We start from the raw sequence: 21,613 nt of genomic DNA, 5'->3' as shown, positions 1-21,613 counted from the left end.
TAACAGTGCCAAGCTCTGGCCACACCCAGCTGCAGTTGACCTTGCCCCTGCTGATTAAGAGGTCTCAGTGAGTGACTTACTTTGTCAGGTAGGTTTATGTGAAAGCATCGGACAATGCACTTGTCAAAGTGTGCGCCCTTCCTTTAGTAGCACGTGACTCTGTGTCTAGGTACAGAGTTATTAAAGATTTAGTCAGCGCAGGAGTGTGGCTGTGTGTCACAGCACTTTCCTAGAATGCACATGGTCCAAAGATCAGATAGTAATGCTTTGCCTCCAGTACAGTATCTGCACAATAGCAAGCCCATGATGCATCTTATGCTGGAACCACAGTTACCACTGCTAATACTATTTTAGCGATAGCAACAGGTGATGCCGTACAGAAATACCAACCTAAAGGCAGAAAAGAAGGACTCATTAACAGGTAAGGCAGCAAGAGTTCAATGACAAGGAAGAACCAGGGAATTTGTTCTAGACCATCCATAGATTCCTAAGATAATAATGCTGCCCACACAAGGAGACTATAGAGGCTGGACCCTGACAACCGAGTCAGCTCCTGGAGCCTTACTCTCTCACCAACAATGGTGCCTTAGTTTTCAAACAACGTGAATGAATGTCTTAACACTGAGTCATTTAGTGCAGGGAGAGAAATTAAAGGAGAAGCAGTCAGCCCCGTTCTCTGAGGTTACTCTTTTCCGTTAGGGGCATCATTAAGCAATTTGAAGTGAGCAAATCAGAAACAGCGAGTGATTCTAAGTAGACTCTCTCACTCACATGGTAAGCATTGCCTTTAGCTGACTCCCATGTGTCTGTAACAATTTTTTAAATTCCAATAAAAATTAATCTTCTGCAGCATTGAATTTTTTTAAAAAATTATTATTATTAGTAGTAGTTGTAGTAGAAAAGAAATTCACAGGAATACCTGGGAAGATAAGGAAGATAAGAGGAGTTGCTGGGAAAAGAAATCTGGACTGGCTGAGACTGTTACTGTCATTCATCCAAAAGACTTGGAGTGATAAGATGATTGACCTTGCAGCAAAGGTCAGGAAATACCCGGATCAGAGATGGATGGCAGGGGCAGACACTGAGACAGGGCTGCCACAGAGCCCTGGCACCTTGTGGTTTGGTTTCTTTTTTTTTTTTTCCAAGTTTGCACAGTGGTTGACACTGGGGGAATCTTGGGCCTGCCCACTTCTAGGAAGGCTTGTGGCTTCTGGCCCATGGTATACAGATTAAAATTTTGGCATTCTCTAATTTGACATAGGCATTGAGCACTGTTATTTTTTTAAACCTGAAAGACAATCGCACTTACAAAATTTCCATTTCAAGCAAAGCTACCACTAGTTAGACAGGAGCGCTTGCGTGCTATTATTCTTTACTCTTGAGTGGTTATACTCTGAATTTGGAAGAAAAAGTGGGTGACACTAATGGAAGTAGGCAATACTGAACGTCACAATAAATATGGAACTACTCCTAACAGAGGCGAAGCACAGAAAACACATACAGAAAGCTTGGTCTGAAGTTCAACATCTTCTATTTCTGACATTGACCATTGAACAAAAAATAGCCAGGTGTGCTTGTTTTCTTTAAGGAGGAGCTGACACATACGACAGTTTTACCCAAAAAAGATCAGATGGAAAGTTTGGGACAGAAAAACAAAGACAAACAAAGCAAACCAAAACAAACAGATAAAAACTTGGCTCACATTCCATAACTGTACAAGGAACACTTTTCACGTCAAAATCAAAATCAAAATCACAAGCCACCCCTAGTTACTTAGGCATAGGAAGACAGGGCACATGCTGTAACCATGACACAGTGGCCTTGCTGATCCCTGGAAGAGGAAGCATCACACCGGCCACCGTCAGAGCTGTTGTCTTTTCTGGCTTTCTTTTTTCCCAGCTCCACAGTGTTGGTCAACAACTCCTGCCTATTCTTTGTCTCTTAGCACAAGGCTCTTCCTGAGTGAAGTCCTAGCATCCGCTGTCCGTAGACACGTTTAAATCCCCTTGGCCTTGGCCTGACAGAGTGACTCAGAGCTCATAGTCCTCCCGTGGCCCAAGGAAGTGACCTCCAGAGACAAAGATGTCATCCGTAAGCACAGTGAAGCATTTCCTCCTCTTGTTGATGTTATTTTGTGATTTGTCATTTATAGAGAAAGAAATTTCATAGTTGATAAATAAGTTAATCACAGATAAAGAACGAAAAGATCTCTGTGCTTCCTGGGTCTTCTTCTGTCTCCATCTTTTCATTATTTTCAGGATGTAGAAGGGAAGGGAAAGAACTGAAATGTGTGTCTCCAAGGAGCAGTGCGTGAAAGCAACCACAACAAATCCTACAGACAGCTCAAGAGGAAGCTCAGGGGCCACGCTCTTCCCAGGATCTTTCTACACGATTCTCATCAAATGTGATGGAAATTCCCCACAGACTTTGAGAGGATGTGACTCCAATTACACCCCCTTTTGGTAATTTACTGCAAAGATTCAAGTTCAAGTTTGTGAAAATCTTAATCAGCCTTTCACGTCAGGACAAAATAGAGCATTAGAACCAAGCCTGCTCTCTGCGGGCTACATCTCCATTAGCCCTCCTTTTCAGGTGCCTCTGTCCCCTGAGGACCTTGCTGCCTTCACTGTGAGCCATCCCTCCATTCCTCTGATGCACTTTGGGGCAACTGAGGCAAAATGATTGCCTTGAGCACAGTTTATTTTAATGATGTAAAAATTAATGCTCAGCACTGAGGACGTGGTTCAGTGGGTGAAGTGTTTGGTGTGCAAGTGTGCAGAACTAAGTTTAGGCCTCAGAACCTACATAAAAGCAGGTACAACTTCATGTGTCTGTAACCCCAATGTTACACCCACAGGTAAGTCCTTGGAGCTGCTGACTAGCCAGCCTAACCACAGCGATGAGCTCCAGGTTAGCCAGGGAGAGACTTTGTCTCAAAAAATAAAACACCAAGGACTAAGGTACCGAGTATCAATCTGTGGCTTCCTCATGCATATTTGCACCAGTGCACACCTACCATATGCACCATCTTCACACACAGACATGTGTGCACACATACGGAGAATAAATATCTAAGTTCTCCTGGATTGCTTCAGTGTGTATTGACAAAGCAAAAGATGAAACGGCTAAATACAAACTTCAAGTCATGATCCTCTTCTCAGTTGAAAACACTACAACTCAACAGAGCTCTCAAAGGGCTTCAAGCATTTGACGTAGGCCACTGGAGAATGACCCACATTTTCAGGAATGGCAGCCCATGTTTTTTCTAGCTGGACTCTGATGCAGCTTCCTGGGTTCATCTCCCAGCTTTATTTCCAACACCTTCCAGCTTTTCAAGTTCACTGAGTCCCACATCCATCTATTATCTATCTATTATCTATCTATTATCTATCTATCTATCTATCTATCTATCTATCTATCTATCATCTACCTATCATCTATCTATCTACCAATCTATCATCTATCTCTTTATGTATCTGTCTCTTTGCCTATCTATAATCATCTATATATCATCATCTACATATACACATATAGATATAGATGTAGATGTAAATTATACATATACAGCTATATACATACATACGCACATACATCTCCCACCAAACTCCCCCTTGACTTCTGCTTAAGTTTATTTCATAGAACTTTCTGAAATCACTCAAAGTTCTCCCCTGACTCTTGTCTACAGATTATTTATTACAGCGTTTGCTTTAAATATGTGGCGACATGATGCCGGTAGGTGCCCTCTCCTCCCTGGTCCCTTCTTTTAGCTCATAGCTACAGTTTTTGCTTTTCTGGGAAGCTGGCCATCGGCTTTAGACTTGACACTCTTTATCTGCTTTTCCAGTGGCCATGTGCCTAATTTTGAATTAAAAGGCTTTGAACAGAAGCCAGCATACCACTTCCAATTCCTGGTTTCAGGAACACTTCACTTGGGGCTGGAGAGTTAGCTCTGTGGTAAGAAGACCAGCCGTTCAGCACCCGCATGGCAGTTCATAGCTGCCTAGAACTCCAGCTCCAGGGGACCTGGCACCTAGGTCTGACCTCTGCAGGCACGGAATTCATGCACATACACGTGTGTAATATGTACACAATATATATAATTAATATGATATAATCCATCGTGGAGAAGAAGGCACAGCAGTAGCAGCATGACGTGGCTGGTCAATGCAATCACAGTCAGGAATCAGCGAACAGACAGGAAGTGGTACAACGCTATCAAATTGTAAGACTGGCTTCTCAAGACTCCTCCCACTGGCTCTACTTTCTAAACCCAACCCCAGCTAAGGACCAAGTATCCTTGAGCTTATGGTGGACATTTCATATCCGAGCCATTACAGAGGGGGTAAGAGATAAAAAATAGTCACAGACACACCACTGTTGAGGCAAGTGATGACTATGTAGTGTTCATTATAATAATATCTGCACTGTTGTGCATGGTTGAACTTCTCTGTGACAAAAAGTTAAAAAGAGAGGAAAAAATTAAAATTTCCCCTATAGAAATACAATGTAAAAAAAAATGATTTCCAAAGGAATCCAAACACAAGAGAATTTAATATTGGATAATCATATGAATTTTGTTATTCAAATGGTAGAAATATTATTTACATATTTGCTGTGTTCCTTGCTTATTAAATGACTTCTCCAGGAGCTGGAGAGACAGCACAGCAGTTAAGAGCAGTTGCTGCCCTTGCAGAGGACCTGAGCTCAGTTCCCAGTGCTCACTTAGGAGCTCTCAAACATCTGTAACTCCAGTTTCAGGGGACCCTCTGACCTCTTCTGGCCTCCTGGGGAACTGCACACACAGAGAGGATTGCTATGAGTCTCAGTACACCTGGGCTACATACTGAGTCCCAAGCCAGCATAGGCTACAAACTAAGACTTTGTAACACACACACACACACACACACACACACACACACACACACACACACACCAAACAAACAAATTCAAAAAACACTCCTCCCCCCCCCCAATATGAAAAAAACAGTGCAACTGAAATTGGTCATGATTAGATATCGTGGCTTATGAGTCTTGGAAAGGATTTTCATTTTTAAAAAAAGGGAAGGCCATGGGGGCCTTTAAAGAGGAGTCATAGTATAACATGGTTTAATGGTTTGAAAACGTATGGCTGCTCTATGAAGACTTGAGTGGAAGAAAAAACTCTAAATATTGAATATAAAATAATATTTAAACTTTATATATAAATGAAATTATATATATGTGTGTATATAAAAACATACACACATACAGAAGAGAGAACAAATTGTGTGTGTGTCTGTGTGTGTGTGTGTCTGTGTCTGTGTGTCTATGTGTCTGTGTGTGTGTACTCTCCCACACGGTCTAGAGGACACCCTTGAGAGTGGTTGGTCCCTCAGGCACTTTCTACTTTGTTCTTAAAACAAGGTCTCCCATTGGCCTAGAGCTCATCAAGTATATTGGGCTGGCTGGCCAGCTAGTCAGCCTGCTCCACCTCCCAGCACTCTGGTATTACAAGCATTACATTGCTTTCTGCATTTTGATCTCAGGTTCTGAAGCACTCTACTGAATAAGCTACACAGCCTGTGATGATGTTCTTGTTGTCTAAAATAAAGGGTATTCTCCAAATCACTAATACAGTGGATTTAGCTTAGCAGAATTAGGTCATAGAGTCTTGTTCACTCTAAAGGCTTTGTGGATCTTTAGAGGTTGTTTTGTGACTGTCATTATCTGAATAGCATCATGTTCTAAGTCATGACTTGACACAGAATCACATCAGACCTTCCATGGACTCACACATCAATGTGACAGCCACTAGGTGTTTGGCATCCTGCATCACCTAGACTCAGAAGTCTTAAATCATACCCTGACTGACAGTGTCCAGCATTTCCTGCCTGGCAGCCTGTTGCCTTTTAGGAACACTGCTTCTCCTGAAGAGCAGGCAGCACTATACATGTTCCTGTGGCCAGTGTGGCGGCTGCTTGCTGGGTTTTCTTAGCTGCCTTGGGATGTTAACATGACAAGCCTTTCCCAGAACTGCTACAGAATCTGCAATTGCTGTTAGACTGTTTTATCAAGACAGGTTTTCTTCAGTGACTTCTAAACAAATGGCTCAATATTCCAATAATTGGCAGACCTACATTGTGTACAGCCTGTGGGAAGCAGCCATACTGGACCAGGAAGAAGGTAGTATAGAGGAAAAGTTATACTCTGGATATATTTTGAATGTGGAGCCAAGATATTTGCTAGTGACTGGCATAGAAAAGGGCATCAAGTATGAGCCCAGGTATTGGTGCGAATGGCTGCAAACCTAAAGAGAAGAATGGGTTTTTGAGTGGGCACAAAGCATTGTGGGGGTTAATAGTTGTTTTAGGGGTGGTGGTGGTCCAGGCTGGCCTGAGACTCAATGTGTAGCTGAAGATGACTTGAACTTATGATCCCTCCCGCCTCACCCTCCCAGGCTAGGGTTACGGGTGCTGCACCACCCCACTTCGTTCGTGCTGTGAGGTGACGGGAACCAAACCCAGGGCTTTGTACATGCTAGGGAAGCACTTCATTAACTGAGCTACACTCCTACACCCGAAGCATTGGCTTCTAAAGACACAATGGCAGGTTTTGAGCATCTTACTGAACAGGTGAGCAGAGCTTCAAGTACCTGGTTGATCTGAGTCTAGAGTTCCAAGTCAGAACATTTTTTTTAGGAATAATTAACACAACCTGGCAGGTGACACTCACCTGGTTGGAGACTTTTAAGGCTAGATTTGAATATATTCACGATGGCCCTTGTGGTTCAATGGCTCATATATGAAACAAATTCAAGCTCTAACCTCCAACTAAAAGGTCATACAGCTGCTCAGCTTCCAGGTTTTATTAGATCACACACTGTGTTAGCCCAGATGTCTCTGTACCCTTCCCTTACCCAAATACACAGAAGCTAAGGATGACGCGATGGCGATCTTAGTCAAGTGACATAAGCTCACCCATGCAGGCCAACTATCTCTGACGACAGAGATTGCTGGGAAGAAAATGTAGTTATAAGACAAGAGATGGGAGATTCAAAGATAAAGAGCACAGGTTCCCATGACATCCCAAACTCACAAAGAAATACCAAAAGAATATTTCAAACCAAAAATCAGATAAATGGCTAAGGAAACAAGAAACTGCAGTTCTCGTTGGCCATGGATCGGAGACTGAACTCTTAGCAGGCAGTGCCATCACTGTGGACTCCATGCCTCGGAAGATGAGGGTTTTGTGGGTTTTTCACTTGAGATGATTTTGTGTAAGAGGACTCACAAAACTACACGGTGAGTATAAAGGAAATGTTTTAATGAAATATTCAATACAGCTTTTCTTGGGCGGGGGGCGGGGAGCGGGTTAAGACTCAGCTTGTCTGCAGATCCTTGCCTGGTTCTACCCAACAGACTGTCAAGAGAGGTCAGTAGAAAGAATTAAGCTGCTTCAAAACAGCCAGACCCAAGCGGTTTGCTTTAGGCTTCCTACCACATGATGGCATATAGAAGGTCCTTAATGTGACTGGCGATTTCCCCTTCCTCTCCTATCTGCTGTTCTAGAGTGAGCCACAGAAACAGAACAGCCAGTGACGGAGACAATGACCAGGTCCAATCCTAAACTGTCCTTCAAAATGAGAGACGTGGATACTTCCATATTCAACATAATAACTTCAGCACGTCACAGTGACATTCTGCGCGTGAAACAAGGTGGAACCGTGAATTGTCTGCTTCGTGGGTTACTGTTTGTTAATACAGGAAGTTCAATTTTTTTAAAATTAATATTTTTCAGTGCATTAAAGTAGGAATGCTGTGTTCCAGCTCTGGCTTGGTGATGCGTCCAATATTACAGTCACCAGAACTCAACGAACTGTCTCAGGATTGCCTGTCAGTCATCAAAACGGAATGTGTGATGGCTGTCAGTCATCAGAACCCAGTGAGTGTCGGCCTAAGGGTCATCCTGCAGTCATGATTCTGACGGGCACTGGTTTCCTTCCGGAGTCATGAACTGTACCTTGGGCACCATGAGGGAAGAGTTATTCCTCCGGATGGAGTTGCTCCTCCTCATGGAGTTGTTTCTCCTCATGGAGTTGCGCTTCCTCAGGGAATTCTGGTGTGACAGTTCACTCTTCTGGAGCGTCTGAATCAGGATGGAAGGCTTCTCGTCCAGCTCGCGGGCACTGCATCGTGGAGCAGCCACCTTCACCGTATTACCAAATTTAGAATAGTCCACCGAGTACACTCCCTCCTCCTCAGTCACAATTGACACGAAGCGGTGCCCCCACTGGATCTCCTCGGCGATGTAGGAGGTGCGCGCTTGCGTCGTGATGCCCGTGGTTTCCACCACGCCCTCGAGAATGACTATGACCTCCAGGTCTTGACTGACAAGGTCAGCCGCTGAGATTTCATACAGGGGGCTGCGCTTATCGATCACGTGACAGATGATTAAAGGGGCCACCAGGAAGATGTTGTTGCTCTCGATGGGATTGTCCACCGGGATGTCCAGCTGATGAATAGGCACCACCTCCCCTTCTGGGGTGGTTGTTTTCTTGACCACCTGGATGCGCACCGAGGCACTAATGATCATGCTCTTCCTCAGGTCACCCACCCGGAACATGAAGCACAGCTTGCCGTTGCGGACGGCGATCACAGCATGGCGGCTGAAAATCAGAGTCTCTGCCCTTCTGTGAGCCTGCGCCGTTTTCATGAAGATGCAGCCCAGCATGACCGCGTTGATGATCAGGCCCACGATGTTCTGCAGAATCAGAACCGTGATGGCCAGGGGACATTGCTCGGTCATCATTCTCCCTCCAAAGCCGATGGTCACTTGAACCTCAATGGAGAACAGAAACGCAGACGTGAATGACCTGCAAGAAATGATATCAGAAGTGACGCCAGGGCAGAGTGTGCACTGTGAAAAGAGCCTAGGAGCCTAGGAGGAGCTTGCCACTGCAGCCCAGTGCTTCTGGAAAGACGAATTTTAAATACCAGCCTCCTTCTCTCTCCCTTTCCCCTCCCTGTACTCCCCCTTTCTTTCTGCACCTATGGGTGTACCTTAAGATTTGGGGATATAATTCCTCTATTTGCTTAGTCATATACTATGTGAAGACATTCATAAAGTAGTAACTAAATATAACTTGCAAACATACTTCATTTTAGCAAAGCCTAACTTGCTTTCTGGAATTTTCTAACAGGCAGCTATTTAGCACCTACTCACGTTTAAGCAGCTGAGTCATGTGGAAGTTAGTGAGCTATGAGTGAATTTTAAAAAATTATTTAAAACTTCTAAAATTATGCTCATTATCCAGTGATTAGTTGTTCTGTTTACACAATTTAGCACAGTGGGAAAACAGTACAAATTACACTGTCCTGGATCATTAGAGTTTTAATAAGGGGAGTTTTTCCATTTGGAGGAGGGCCCTGTCTCATCGATTATTTCAGTTTGTTTTCAATGTGACCCAGAGAATGTGGAAGCTAATAACGGAGTTTCACGTGTCGGTTAGTAAATGGCTGGCTCACAGCTATGTCTATGTAATGACTACATCTGTGAGTCCTATCAGGTCTGGCCTGATGTTCTCAGAGAGGCAAGGGGAGGGAGCCAAGGGGTGTCAGGATTTTCTTGGAAAGGTTTTGTTTGTTTGTTTGTTTGTTCTGAGGTTGTACATCTTTTCCCCATCTCATAGACCGGGCGAGGATTTGGTGGGCTCCCCCTGGACGCCTGGGTGATTGTGCTTTATCTCTGCCTGAAAAGAATCTCATTTTGCTATTAGCAAATTATTGACTTGGCTGCACCCCCAGAGCTGCTGTGGCTTCTTTGCTGCCCTTATCGCCGGCCCCTCACCTCAAGTCCACATTTCTCTAACTCCATAGGAGAGAAGTCACACATTAGCAGTCTGTCAAAATAGTGTCTATGAATATCAGGCACAATAGAGGAGCAAAACATTTGCACTCAGAATACTCAGCACACACACAGCATTTTGGCAGGAAGCCAGGAGAGTGTGTGAGTTCCTCCACACCAGCGCCAGCCTCTGAGTGGAGTAGGAAAGGGGCCTTTTATCTCTGTTGTGGCTAAAAGGGGCTTATGGGAAACTGTAAAAACTGACTTCTGTCCGACCTACACACCAGGAGACACATGGTGTGGGCTGAAAACACTACAGTAGCAGTAATGGATCCCTGAAGAGGGCGCACGCACAGCACTGGGCTTTAATGATGGTTTATATGTTAAAGAAGAGCCCAAGGCAGGATTTTCCTCTTCAGTCAGTCCGGGGCTTGGGACATAGTTCACGAACTGTGTTTTCATATTGTTTAGTTTTAAATGCAATTCAAGTTTTCTATCCAGTATAAAAGTTACTCTTTTCTGGACACCTGTCTTGCTCAGCAGTCTCAAGTGAAAAAAAAAAAAGTGTTTAGTAGAGACAAGGCTGGGGGCCAGTATGAGCTAAATAACAATGAGGAAAATAACAGAGTTTCTGTTTTCTGACTCCTGTTGGAAAGTCGTCTGCACAAAGGAGAAAGCAAGCCACCCTAAACCAAGAGTGGTCAAGCGATGTTGGAAGTGCTGGTAGGCAGCCACAGGGAAAAGGGTTGCTTCCAAATTTAATCATTTTGTCTAACACTAATTTTATATAAGAAGTGGACATGCAAACAAGTAGAATTATTACCCATCTTTTAAGTTCACTAGGGGGAAAAATAAAGCTAAGAAATGTGATTTAAAAGCTGGCACTGTTATACTGATAAAGTCAACTTTGCTTCCTAGCAATTTTGACAACACTTCTCATGGCTCAACACCATCAGGACTGCATCTAGGAAATAAATATTCTTCATAATATCTTGCTTGAACAATAAGAGACCACAAGAAGCAGATTTTTAGGGACCAGTGAACACTATAAAATTCTCTTCATAGAAAACATCCTACAAGAAGAATAATCTATCTTGATGATGTATATTTATATATATTGATATTTCCTAAGTGGTTTCTTTTTCACAGATAGTGACAATAAATTATCTTGAATAAAATTAGTTTCTTTTCAATGTCATCCTGGTCATTTCCCCTACTTCTCTTTGTCAAGATTTCGTGCCCATTTACTGGAAACCTGTTGGAATATGAACACCCTCACCAGCCATATCAATGGCAGTAAGCTGCTCAGAACCACAGCATCGCAGTAAGGTATTAACTTCAATAAACACATTTGAAGTGTTTAAGCACAAAGAGGACTTTGTTCTGTCTGTCTCTAATGCTCTGCACACCTGGGCTCCTTATTCGATGAAGCGAAAGATTGAGAAAAGAGAATTCTATCTGCCCAGCAGTAAAGCCATGGGTCAATCTAGAACAGTGCTCTCCCCAGATCTGAGCTGGGATCTGTGTGTGGTCCAAGCTGACCTTTCCCCTCCATGGCCTAGCAGTTACTTAGCCAACTGGAAGGGTGGGTAGGGTCATGGGAAGCTTGGCTTCTGGGCATGCCCTGCTTCTGTCTAGGACTTCAGGGCCACCGAGAATCTCATTCTCCACAGGTTCCTTGCTGGGTGATACCTTCTTTAATTTCTCTGCCTTATGAATCATGTGAATTTGGAAAATGAGTCAGAAAATACCCTGGAAATTTCTCCAATGTTACCAGTGTTTTTATTTAGTGGATTTTTTTTTTTGCAGTTGATATAAATCATGTCTCTGTCCAAAGAAACAGATTAAAAAAACTTCACCCCACTGCAATATTTAGGGCCTTGTGGGAATGCCAAAGAGAGCAGGGACATCAAATGCTCTTTGGCTGTATCTGAAACATCCCTAAACGCCGGGGTCACATTTAGGTAACCTCAAAACTGCCTTGCCCCTGTTCTGTGGAAGCCTTGGAACGTTATGTACTTGCTATTAGGCCCCCTCATGAACACTTGGACTAATTTCCACTAAAAACCTCCCTCCTTAATTTTACAATAAGCTTTAATTTTTTCAATTTAAAGCAATCCATCAAATATGCTAAAATAACTTTGATAGAGAGGGGCTTGCATTTTATTTCAATTATTTAAGTTTTAGTGTATCTTAAAGCCAAGAACACCTCACAGAAATTCGTGTATTTGCACAATACTTTTGACTGGAGATACTTACTGGTGCGCGCAGGACATCAGTTTCATGGTGAAAATAAACTGTGGTTTTGGGGAGTCGGGAATCCTGTGAACTCATCCAAGGCTGGCACATCAGAGACTCACCCATAAAACTGTATTTACAAAGATTTTAGTACGCCAGTCTCCACCCTGCACCTTATATTTTTTGTTTTTGTTTTGTTTCTAAACTTTCCAATGAAAACTCTTTATTTCACAGCCGACTATGTGAAAGAGCTTTTCATTTCTACATTGTGGCATTCTTACCTGACGTTGGTCACACAGACAGTTGACTCCAGGCCGCTCTTTTCCATGGGGCTTTTCTCCATGTAAGCGTATATGTCCCCGTGAGCAAAGGCCACCAGCCACCACATGATAGCGAAGAGCAGCCAGCTGCAGAGGAAGGACATGGTGAAGATAACCAGCGTGTGACGCCACTTCAGGTCTACCAAGGTGGTGAAGATGTCCTGCAGGAAGCGACCTTGCTCACGGATGTTCTTGTGCGCCAGGTTGCAGGCTCCGCTCTTGGCTATGAAGCGGGCTTTGGGGAGGCGGTCGCGGATGCGCGGCTTGCGCAGGTTCTCCGCAGCGATGCGCGCCAACACATACTCCTCCGGGATGATGCTCTTCCTGGCCAACATCTTGCTGTCACCATAGCCAGTCTATGCACCTGTCCGAACCTGCGCCTTCTTTCCTCCACACTAGTCCTCCTAGACCAGAGAAAGGCTTATTAAAAACCGTCAACTTCCTCTCCTCAGTCTCTGGTCCTTGTACAAAGGGATGCTGTTTTACACACAGGAAGTGTTGAGCAAAATCAAAGATGTGGTCAATACAAAGGAGAGCCCTAGCTGTGTCTAAGATCTGGATCCCAGAGAAAACTTTTTATCAGAACCAGAGGAACCGTTCTTTCTTTCTTTTTCTTTCTTCCTTTCTTTCTTTATCTCCCTGAGCAAATATTAGAGCATTTTCTGTAAATATTGCTGGCAAGGATACGCGCTCACGCTGTCGAGGAAGAAAAGTAAAGCCAGCTAGGTTCGCCATCTACTTGCAATAAAGTATTTATATAAAGTAGCAAGGTTAAAAGTAACGGAGGAAAAACTCCCCTTTTTAGTAGCAACGAAGAAACTGCTTCTTTCTACTCATTAAGAAAACGTTAACTGTAATTAATGTACCAAATGATGCGCTTTCGAACTTGGAAATGAATGACTTTACATTTGAAGGATTTACGAGATGTATTTAAAAGGCTGCCCCTCCCCTCCCTCTGCACCCGTCAGACTATATACTAGAAACTAATTTGCAACATAGGGTTCAGCTGAGGGCTGCAGTGGAGTTTCAGGGCAAGAGCCTGACTGGGTGCACCTAGGCTATTGGCTTTTGAAGTCACCGGCTGGGCTGCAGCCGGCTTCCCCCAGACCTCCCCGGGAGGAGCGACTCAACTTACAGACTCAGGGAAGCGCGCACAGCAGCAGCAGCACGAGCTCCGCGCACCTCCAGGCGCAAGGCCGGCGGATCCCTAGCTTTCGCATCCCAGGAGCCGGGGCCGCCACAGACCGATGGGCAGGTCGTGGGGATGCTGGTCCTCCAGAACTGAGTTAAGACTCTAGAAGGTGCGATCCACCGGAGGAGGAGGGTTAGAGGATGAAGAGTGGGTTTGGTTCCTCCCCCTCCTGCTGCTGGGCCCTGGGAGGGCGGGGGAGGAGTTGATGGGGGTGAGATACTGGTGGCCAGCTCTTCAAAACGCCTTGCTGGGGCCAGACCTCCGAAAGAGCTCAGGAAGGTGGAGGGAGAGGCCAGTCCGGGGGAGGCAGGGATCCGGCCAGGAGGGAGGGACCACCGTGGGAGGAGGCATTAGCCTAGCCAGCTCTGTTCCCAGTAGCCGCGACTCCGCTGCCAGCCTGACACACACGTCTTTAAAAGGCTCGCTGTTCAGAGAACTTTCTGAGTCCAAGTTCACTGACGCAAAGAGATTTTAATTTATTATTTTTTTAAAGTGTAACTTGGGGAGATCACTGGATTACTTCAGATGGAATAAAACCAGATGGAGAGAGTGTAGGTGTTCTGGGTTGGGTGAACTGAGGTGAGGCGGGGTAGGGTGGCAGTGGCGTGGGGGTGGGGTGGGGTCCCTTTCTTGAGCGGTTAGGGTTAGGTCTGTTCACATTAGAACAGAGAGGGTGGGAGGGTTGAAATCCTTTCAATTACCGACTGCACTAGCTACAATCAGTTCTCAGGAATTTAAAGACACGCAAAAGGAAGAAAAAGAAAAGAAAAGAAAAATAGAGGCTAACAACAAAAACCCCATCAACAGTCTCTTCGAATAAAGAAAGTTTACACCCAACAGGGTTAGTGTCTACAGCCAGCACCACTCTGGCCATCAGGGAGCAGTCAGGGCTTAGTTCCTGACTTATGAGGGCCTCTCCCTCCCTCCGGTCTAGAAGATCGCCAGGATGATAAGACAGCGCATTTGCGAACAAGAAAGATTATACAGTAAATGTCTTTCTATAGCTTTTGAGAAAGAGCCAGGAGGGCCAACTGTGCTTTCTCCCGCAGGTCAAGTCCCTGGTTTTGGCGCTTGTATAATGGAAACTTTAATTCTTGGAAATTTTATGTGTTTTCCAAGACTCGGGGGTCGAAAGTATATGAAGTATAAACAACATGTTCATTTACAAGAAAGACCTAAAATTAGCCTTTAATGAAGGAAAATGATGAGCGCCCCCTCCCCCACTTTCCATTGTGGGTAGATCTGCTTTAACCCCTTGAAGGCTGGAGAGACTGCCCCCTTTAGCGGCAATTCTTCTTGTTTCCTTTGTTTTCTGCAGCAATCCCTGTTGTGACCCAATAGCAAGTGTGCAGACATCATTTTTTTGCAGTGAGTCCCCTGCACTGAAATATAGTTTGCACTGCAGTTTCTTGTCCATTCATTTAACACCAAAACCATTAATTTTTTTTTCCCAGAAGACAGGTTTTGTGCATTCCAAGCTGGCCTCCGACTCAACTCACTGTGTAGCCTATAGTGATCTAGAACCTCTGACCCTTCTGCCTGGGATCACAGGTGCACACCAACTTGTCTGGCTTTGGTTTTGTTTTGTTTTGTTTTGTTTCTTTTTTGTTTTTGCTTTCAGAGCTTGTGCATGCTAGGCAAGCACTCAAGCAACTGAGCTACACTGCTACTCCTCTCTTTTTGTGTCATTTTGTCGTCCTTTGTCACAGGATTTTGCTGTGTAACCCAGGCTAGCTTGTAGTTTACTATGTAGGCCACCCAGATGTCATACTCAAGGCACTCAACTCTTCCTGATGCTGTTTCTTGAGTGCTAGGATGAAAGAGTCAATGTACAGCACCTGGTTATTAAACATCGGATTTGTGTTTAATAGCTACAGACATATAAATATGTCTATTGCTGGTCTTAGAGACAGATAGTGGTAACAGAAATGTGATGCCACTAAGGTCTGACACAATCAAGGATGAGTGTGATTAAAATAGAAAAGGTGGGCTGGAGAGATAGCTCAGCAGTTAAGAAAGATGGACTTGAGCTCAATTCCCAGCACCCACATGGTAGCTCACAACCATTTGTAACTTCAGTTCCAAAGAATTCAACATCCAGTTCTTACCTTTGTAGGCACCAGACATGCACCCAGTACACAGACATACATGTAGGCAAAACACCTATACACAGAAAATAATAATTTAAAAAAAAACTTTAAACAGTAAATAAAATGAATTGCAAAAGGTGCCATTAGGAATTCAGTGTTAAACAATAAAGGCTGGAATAGTAGGGAAATGTTCCTCAATTGCTTGGTAGCCAATCTAGATGTTGAAAAATTACATTTAGTTGGAGTATATTGAAAAGCAGAAAGGATGTGCCACAGAGAAGCAGACAACCATGAAATGGGTAAGAGCCTTGGTATAGGAGAAATAACTCTAATCAGTACCCAGGAGGCACCCACAGGCGAGCAGGTTTGAATTCAGTGCTCCTTGCCAGCCCAGCTTTCTCAGCACCATATTTGCCCAATTAGTACCCTCCAGCTCCTTTGTAGGCACTGTAAGCTACAATCAGGAAAGAGTATGGGGGTTGGGTTTCAATGTCAAGTTGCCCAGATTTAGAATCACCCAGGAGACACACCCGTGGTTGTATTTGTGAGCGTGTTTCCAGAGAGACTTACAGGGAGGGAAGACTGATCCGGAGCATGGACAACATCCCTGGAGTTGGAGTTCTAGACTGAGCAAAGAAAGGAGGAGAAAGTGAGCTGAGCCCTGGCACCTGCCTACTCTGTTTCCTGGCTGCAGACACAGGTGTGACCATCTGCCATGCACCCCTGCCACCAGCCGTGCCTTCCCCACCGTGACAGACTGTATCTCCTAAGCCACTATCCCAAAGGAACCCCTCCTTCCACACCCTGCTCTTGTCAGGCATCTCATGCCAGCGCCAAGAGGAGGAACGAACACAGAGAAGCTCCAGAAGTTCTTACTCTCTAAAGGAACAAAGCCTGTCTGTCAGGTGCTCTCAGACAAGAGAAAGGCTCCAGGTTGATGAAGTCCTTCTCCATGGTCTGTTGCTATGGTTACCAAATGAGGACCAGGGAGCCCTGGAAATGACTTCTGAGATGCGGGGTGGGGTCATTGCTTGTGATGATTTTGACTTGACATGACTTGTGAGTTTTCGGCTCTTACTTAGACTTTGGGATTTGGAACATCTCCCAGATGGCAACTGGGGCGTTGATGTCAACAGCAGGATGGTGCTTGCTCTATTTCTTTTGCCGCTTTAATCGTGGCCTCATCTGATCCACTTGGGAACATATTGCTTTGGAAGCAGCTTAATAAAACATTACATAAACTAGTAATCAAAACAGCATGTTATCAACTCACTTTCGGAGTGTTATCGTCAAGTGAGAGTATAATAGTATAACTCTTTACAGTTCTGTTTCAGGGAGTTCAGAACATATTTCTTATTGAGCTAGGTGTGTGTGTGTGTACATGTAGATAATAAATATTTCTCTTCTTTTAATTAGGCCACTTATCTTGTCAAAGAGATCCATCAGAATTGCAAGTTAAAAAGGATTTATGTCCGGCTTGGACACTCAGGTGTATCAACTCAAGAGGGCCTGTGAGTGGTCACAATGGAGGAAGGGGTTAATGGCAGCTGCCACCTTTTATTTGCATCTAGGCGGATGGAACAAACTCTCTGCTCTCAGAGGGAAGAAGAAAGCTGTCATCTACCAAGCAGAAAAGAAATAGATTATATAATTGTGAAACCACAAAGGTTTATGAATAGTCAGAGTCGGTCAGTATATGGTGGCCTTACAAGTAAAGAAGACCAAAATTCAATCTCCAGAAATCATGTGAAAAAGGAAAACCTAGGTTGGGTGGCACCTAGGGACCTGAAAAGCCCTGCGGGTTCAAGGCCAGTTAGCCTAATCTACCCTAATCGGAGAACTTCAGGCCAGTGAGTGGCGGATTCCACCTGAGGAAGACTGTGTGAATTGACCTTGTCCATGCACACCTACTAGGGGATGAGCACTTTAGGGGACCCAAGAACTCCTGTGAAGGCTTTATGTGGGCAATATCTTGACATGCTTGAAGACTGCCAAGACACCAGTGTGTTAATAGAGAAGAGGAAGGACGGAGAAGGCAAAAGACAAAAGAAGATGGGGCCAGTGGGGCACCCATCCCTTCACCTACCTAGTGAATAAGGACCAAGGATCTGCCAGGCTGTGGCAACCAGTGGCCCAATGAGAACTACGCTATTTGTTTTCCTTGCGTTACTCATAAGTTTCGAGCATAGTAAAATAATCTACCTAGGCTACCGTGCTCAGTGAGTGGACAGCTGTGGCAAGCTTAGAATGTTTGCTCTCACTTTCAGTGCTTTTCCTCCTGAGAGTTTTTTTTCCATCCATGGTCCAGCTACATGAAAAAAAAAAAAAACCCTGGGGATGTGATTTTATGGCCCTCTGAGGATTCATTGGGCAAAGATAAAACAAGAATAAAATCCTTACCATAGATTAAAATGTCTTTGATGAGAAGATATGAATTCTTCCAATAAGATGGAACAAAACACATTATCCCAGAGATATGAGAAGCCTCAGATTTATAAGAAGGGGGCTGTGGTGTGGATGCAGTCTAAATGTGTCCTGCAAGGGTTCCTGGACTGAAGCCTGGTCTCATGTGTGACAGTGTGAGAGATAGTGAAATACTTTGTGTGTGAATGTGTTGTTTATATATTGTGTGTGTGCACACATATATGTGCAAGTGCACATGTATATGTCTATGCATGTGTGTGGACCTCAAAAGTTAATTTCAGGTGTGTTTCTCAGACTCAACTCACCTCATTACTTTGAGATTAGTCTGGAGCTCACCAATTAGCCTAGTCTAGATGGGCAGTGAGGCTCAAGAGTCCTCCGGTGGTCTCTGTTTCCAGCACAGAGATTACAAATGTGCGCTACCAGCCTGGCTTTTTATCTGGGCACTGGGGCTCCTAATACAAGTCTTAAAATATGCATTGCAATTTCCCTGGCTGAGTCATTTCCCTAGCCTCTGGAATGATGCACTTTTTAAGAGGTGAATAAGTAACGAAGGCATGGTCCTCAGAAGATATTAATGTTAGTCAGTCTTCTTAAAACTTTTGTGAGTATATATTCATTGTACAAAGAGATGGGTTTGCAATGGTGTATTCACTCGAGTCTATCATGTACTTTGACCATGTCGCCCCCTCCCTACATCCCTGCCTTCTGGGAGAGAGGACAAGGGATATTTGTTTCTCTGGATCTGTTTTATTTCACACAGTATGATGATCTCCAGGACCATCCATTTTCTTGCAAATGACACAATGCTGTTCTTTTACTATTTTTCGTGTGTGTGTGTGTGTGTGTGTGTGTGTGTGTGTGTGTGTGTGTTTGAGCACACATGCCATGGCTTGTGTGTGAAAATTGGAGGAAAACTTTGGGGAGGGGGTGTGTCTTTCTAGCACGTGGGTCCTGGAGATTTGAACTCATGCCATCAGGTTTGAGGACAGGTGCTCTTTTCTGATGAGCCACCTCACTGTCCTATTCTGTCCTCTTTCGTCTGGGCACTATATCCACTCATCTGCTGACAGACGCAAGGCTGATCTTGAGGAGTGATCTTGAGGAGTGAGAGACCTTCCTTGGGGTCATCTGCAGGGATGGGGGCAGCAAGCAGCTTGTCCTTTCAGTTCCCAACCCAAACAAAGCCAAATAAACCCTCTTTCCTTATAAAGCATCTAACCTCAGGTGTTTTGCTATAGGAACAGAAGAAGAAGATGGACATATTCAAAGGCAGGACAAGTTATCCTATATATGGGGCCTAGGACAGTGTGTGCCCTGTGATATGTACATATTATGAACTCTTACTAATATGTTAGGATTGATTTTGGGCAAGAAGTCAGATCAAGAGGTGAGCGTAGAAAGGGAGGGAGGGAGGGAGGTGTAGCCGCCAGATTCTTTTACTTATTGTGTAGTCCTTTTCCTTACCTGAGGCTAAGAAAATAAGAGACTTCATATTATCATTATCAGAGCTGAGTGTTAATTTTGAGACCTTCAGAATTTGGTGTATAATCACTAGTTGTATTGGTGCCTCCTCCGCCCTTGAATTTGACTGATACCAGATACTGAAAGGGAACCAACCAAAATACTAGTCCTGTGACAAGAACTCAAACAACACTATGTTTATTGCACTGGAACTGTGAGTGTCACCCAGAGAAAAGTGGCTCCTTCAACCGAGGAGAGAGTGACTGTGGGAATTGTCCACACTAAGGCGATAAAATGCTAATTCTGAATAGAGCTGGTAGCTCCCACCCCCAAGAAATGAGGAATGGATGCTGTTAGCTGTTGGTGTAGGAACTGAACTTGGGTGCTGATAGGGAAGGAGATGTTTGGGGATTGGAGGATGGGGGTGGGGGGTGAGGTGGGGGCGGGGCAAGGTGTAAGCTCAGCCTCTGCCCCTCTGTGGTGGAAGCACTTAGAAGGAGACTTCCAAAGATGTCCTTCTCTATCCTGTGCTTTCAAAGGTCCCCGTGGTTTGCAACCCCAGGGACTCAGGCAGTGCTTGGAAAGAAAAGCCTGACACTTCCCAGACTCTTTGTTGAGTGGCTGCTCACTGCCACCTTTCAAAAAATGCCAGCCACAGAAATAATTACAAAAGTTGAAAATCTGCTGCCTCGCCCCTGAAACAACCCCCTATTGCACTTGTTTCTCCCAGTGTTTTCTCCCTCTCTCTCTCTCCCCCAAACCTGATCCCTCCTGTTCCCAACCTCAGCTGCCCCTAGTCCACTTGTGATTTTTCAGTGGAGGGGCACCTAGGTTGTTTCCAGATTCTGGCCATTATGAATAAAGCTGCTATGAACATAGTTCATCAAGTGTCCTTGTGAAGGATGGAACGTCCTTTGGGTATATGCCCAAGAGTGATATAGCCAGATCCTGAGGTAAATACATTTCCAATTTTCTGAGAAATCGCCATATTGACTTCCAAAGTGGCTTGACAAGTTTCCACTCCCACCAGCAATGGAGAAGTGTTCCCCTTGCTCTCCAGCTTTGCCAGCATGAGCTGTCACTTGTGTTTTTGATCTTAGCCAGTCTGACAGGTACAAGATGGAATCCCAACGTCTTTTTGATTTGCATTTTCCTGGTGGCTAAGGATGTTGAACATCTCTTTTAGTGCTTCTCAGCCATTTGAGATTCTCTCTGTTGAGAATTTTCTGTTTAAAGTGTTCTTGAGTTCTGTCAGATGTGGAGTTGGTGAAGTAGAAACCTAGTGCAATGGAAACTCTGTAGAGTCTATGAGAGTAACCCTAGCAAAGGCTCCTAATAATGGGGAGCCCAGGGCCTGAACCTGCCATCTTCTGTGACCAGGCAAGGCCTCAAATGAAAGGACTGGGACACCAACCCAGCCACGAAACCTCTGACCTACAGTTTGTCCTGCCTGCAGAGTGTGCTGGGACAGGAGGCTAGCAGAATAGCCATCATCCAACAACAGATAGACGCAGAGTCCCACAGCCAAACATTAGGTGCAGTGTGGGGAATCCTGCAGGGGAGGGGGCAGCCAGAGGGACCAAGGACATCACAAGAACACAGCCCACAGAAGCAGCTGACCAGGATTTATGGCACTCGCACACATCAGGGAACCTGTACCACATAGTCCTAAAAGAAAACACAGGCCCCAACCTCTTCTGATAGCCAGAACAGGAAATTCCAGGAAGCACCCCACAAAGGGCTGAGATCTTAGCCTCCAACAAATGGTCTTTACTTGTACTCCAGCCCCTCACACCTAGGATAATTAAGTACTGTCTTCCTGTGATAAAGGCTCCATGGTACAGAGGCACTGTTTCACTGTATGTAGATGGAGTGTCCTGGCAACTTCAGCCCTATGGAATCCGACACATTCACCCTCACTGCCCAGGGCTTATAACTCCCTAACTCACAAGTAAAGTTGCCTTTGATTCCTCACTTCATAGGACTGTCTTTCTGGGAAAAGAAGGCCTCCTGAGACTGAGACGTGCGACGTGCTGGGCTCCCAGAGCTTCTAACCAGTCGCC

At 44.7% G+C, this 21,613-nt stretch overlaps 2 protein-coding genes across 2 annotated transcripts in view; both read right to left on the bottom strand.

Annotated features, from left to right (window-relative positions):
* Positions 1 to 21,613, bottom strand: part of LDHB (lactate dehydrogenase B) — a 209,711-nt gene that overhangs the window by 79,008 nt on the left and 109,090 nt on the right. The gene's annotated exons all lie outside the window — the stretch shown is intronic.
* KCNJ8 (potassium inwardly rectifying channel subfamily J member 8) lies at positions 7,286 to 13,859 on the bottom strand. Its single transcript, XM_084765932.1, has 3 exons — positions 13,516 to 13,859; positions 12,342 to 12,784; positions 7,286 to 8,851 (listed from the first exon to the last, which is right to left on the bottom strand). The coding sequence occupies exons 2-3, from the start codon at positions 12,713 to 12,715 to the stop codon at positions 7,951 to 7,953; spliced, it is 1,275 nt and encodes a 424-aa protein (XP_084622058.1). The 5' UTR covers positions 12,716 to 12,784; positions 13,516 to 13,859; the 3' UTR covers positions 7,286 to 7,950.

Source organism: Acomys minous (assembly GCF_964271855.1).
Source record: "Acomys minous genome assembly, chromosome: 17".
Taxonomy (NCBI): domain Eukaryota; kingdom Metazoa; phylum Chordata; class Mammalia; order Rodentia; family Muridae; genus Acomys; species Acomys minous.
The sequence above is the reverse complement of the archived record's forward strand: the minus strand, read 5'-3'. Positions and strand labels throughout refer to the sequence as shown.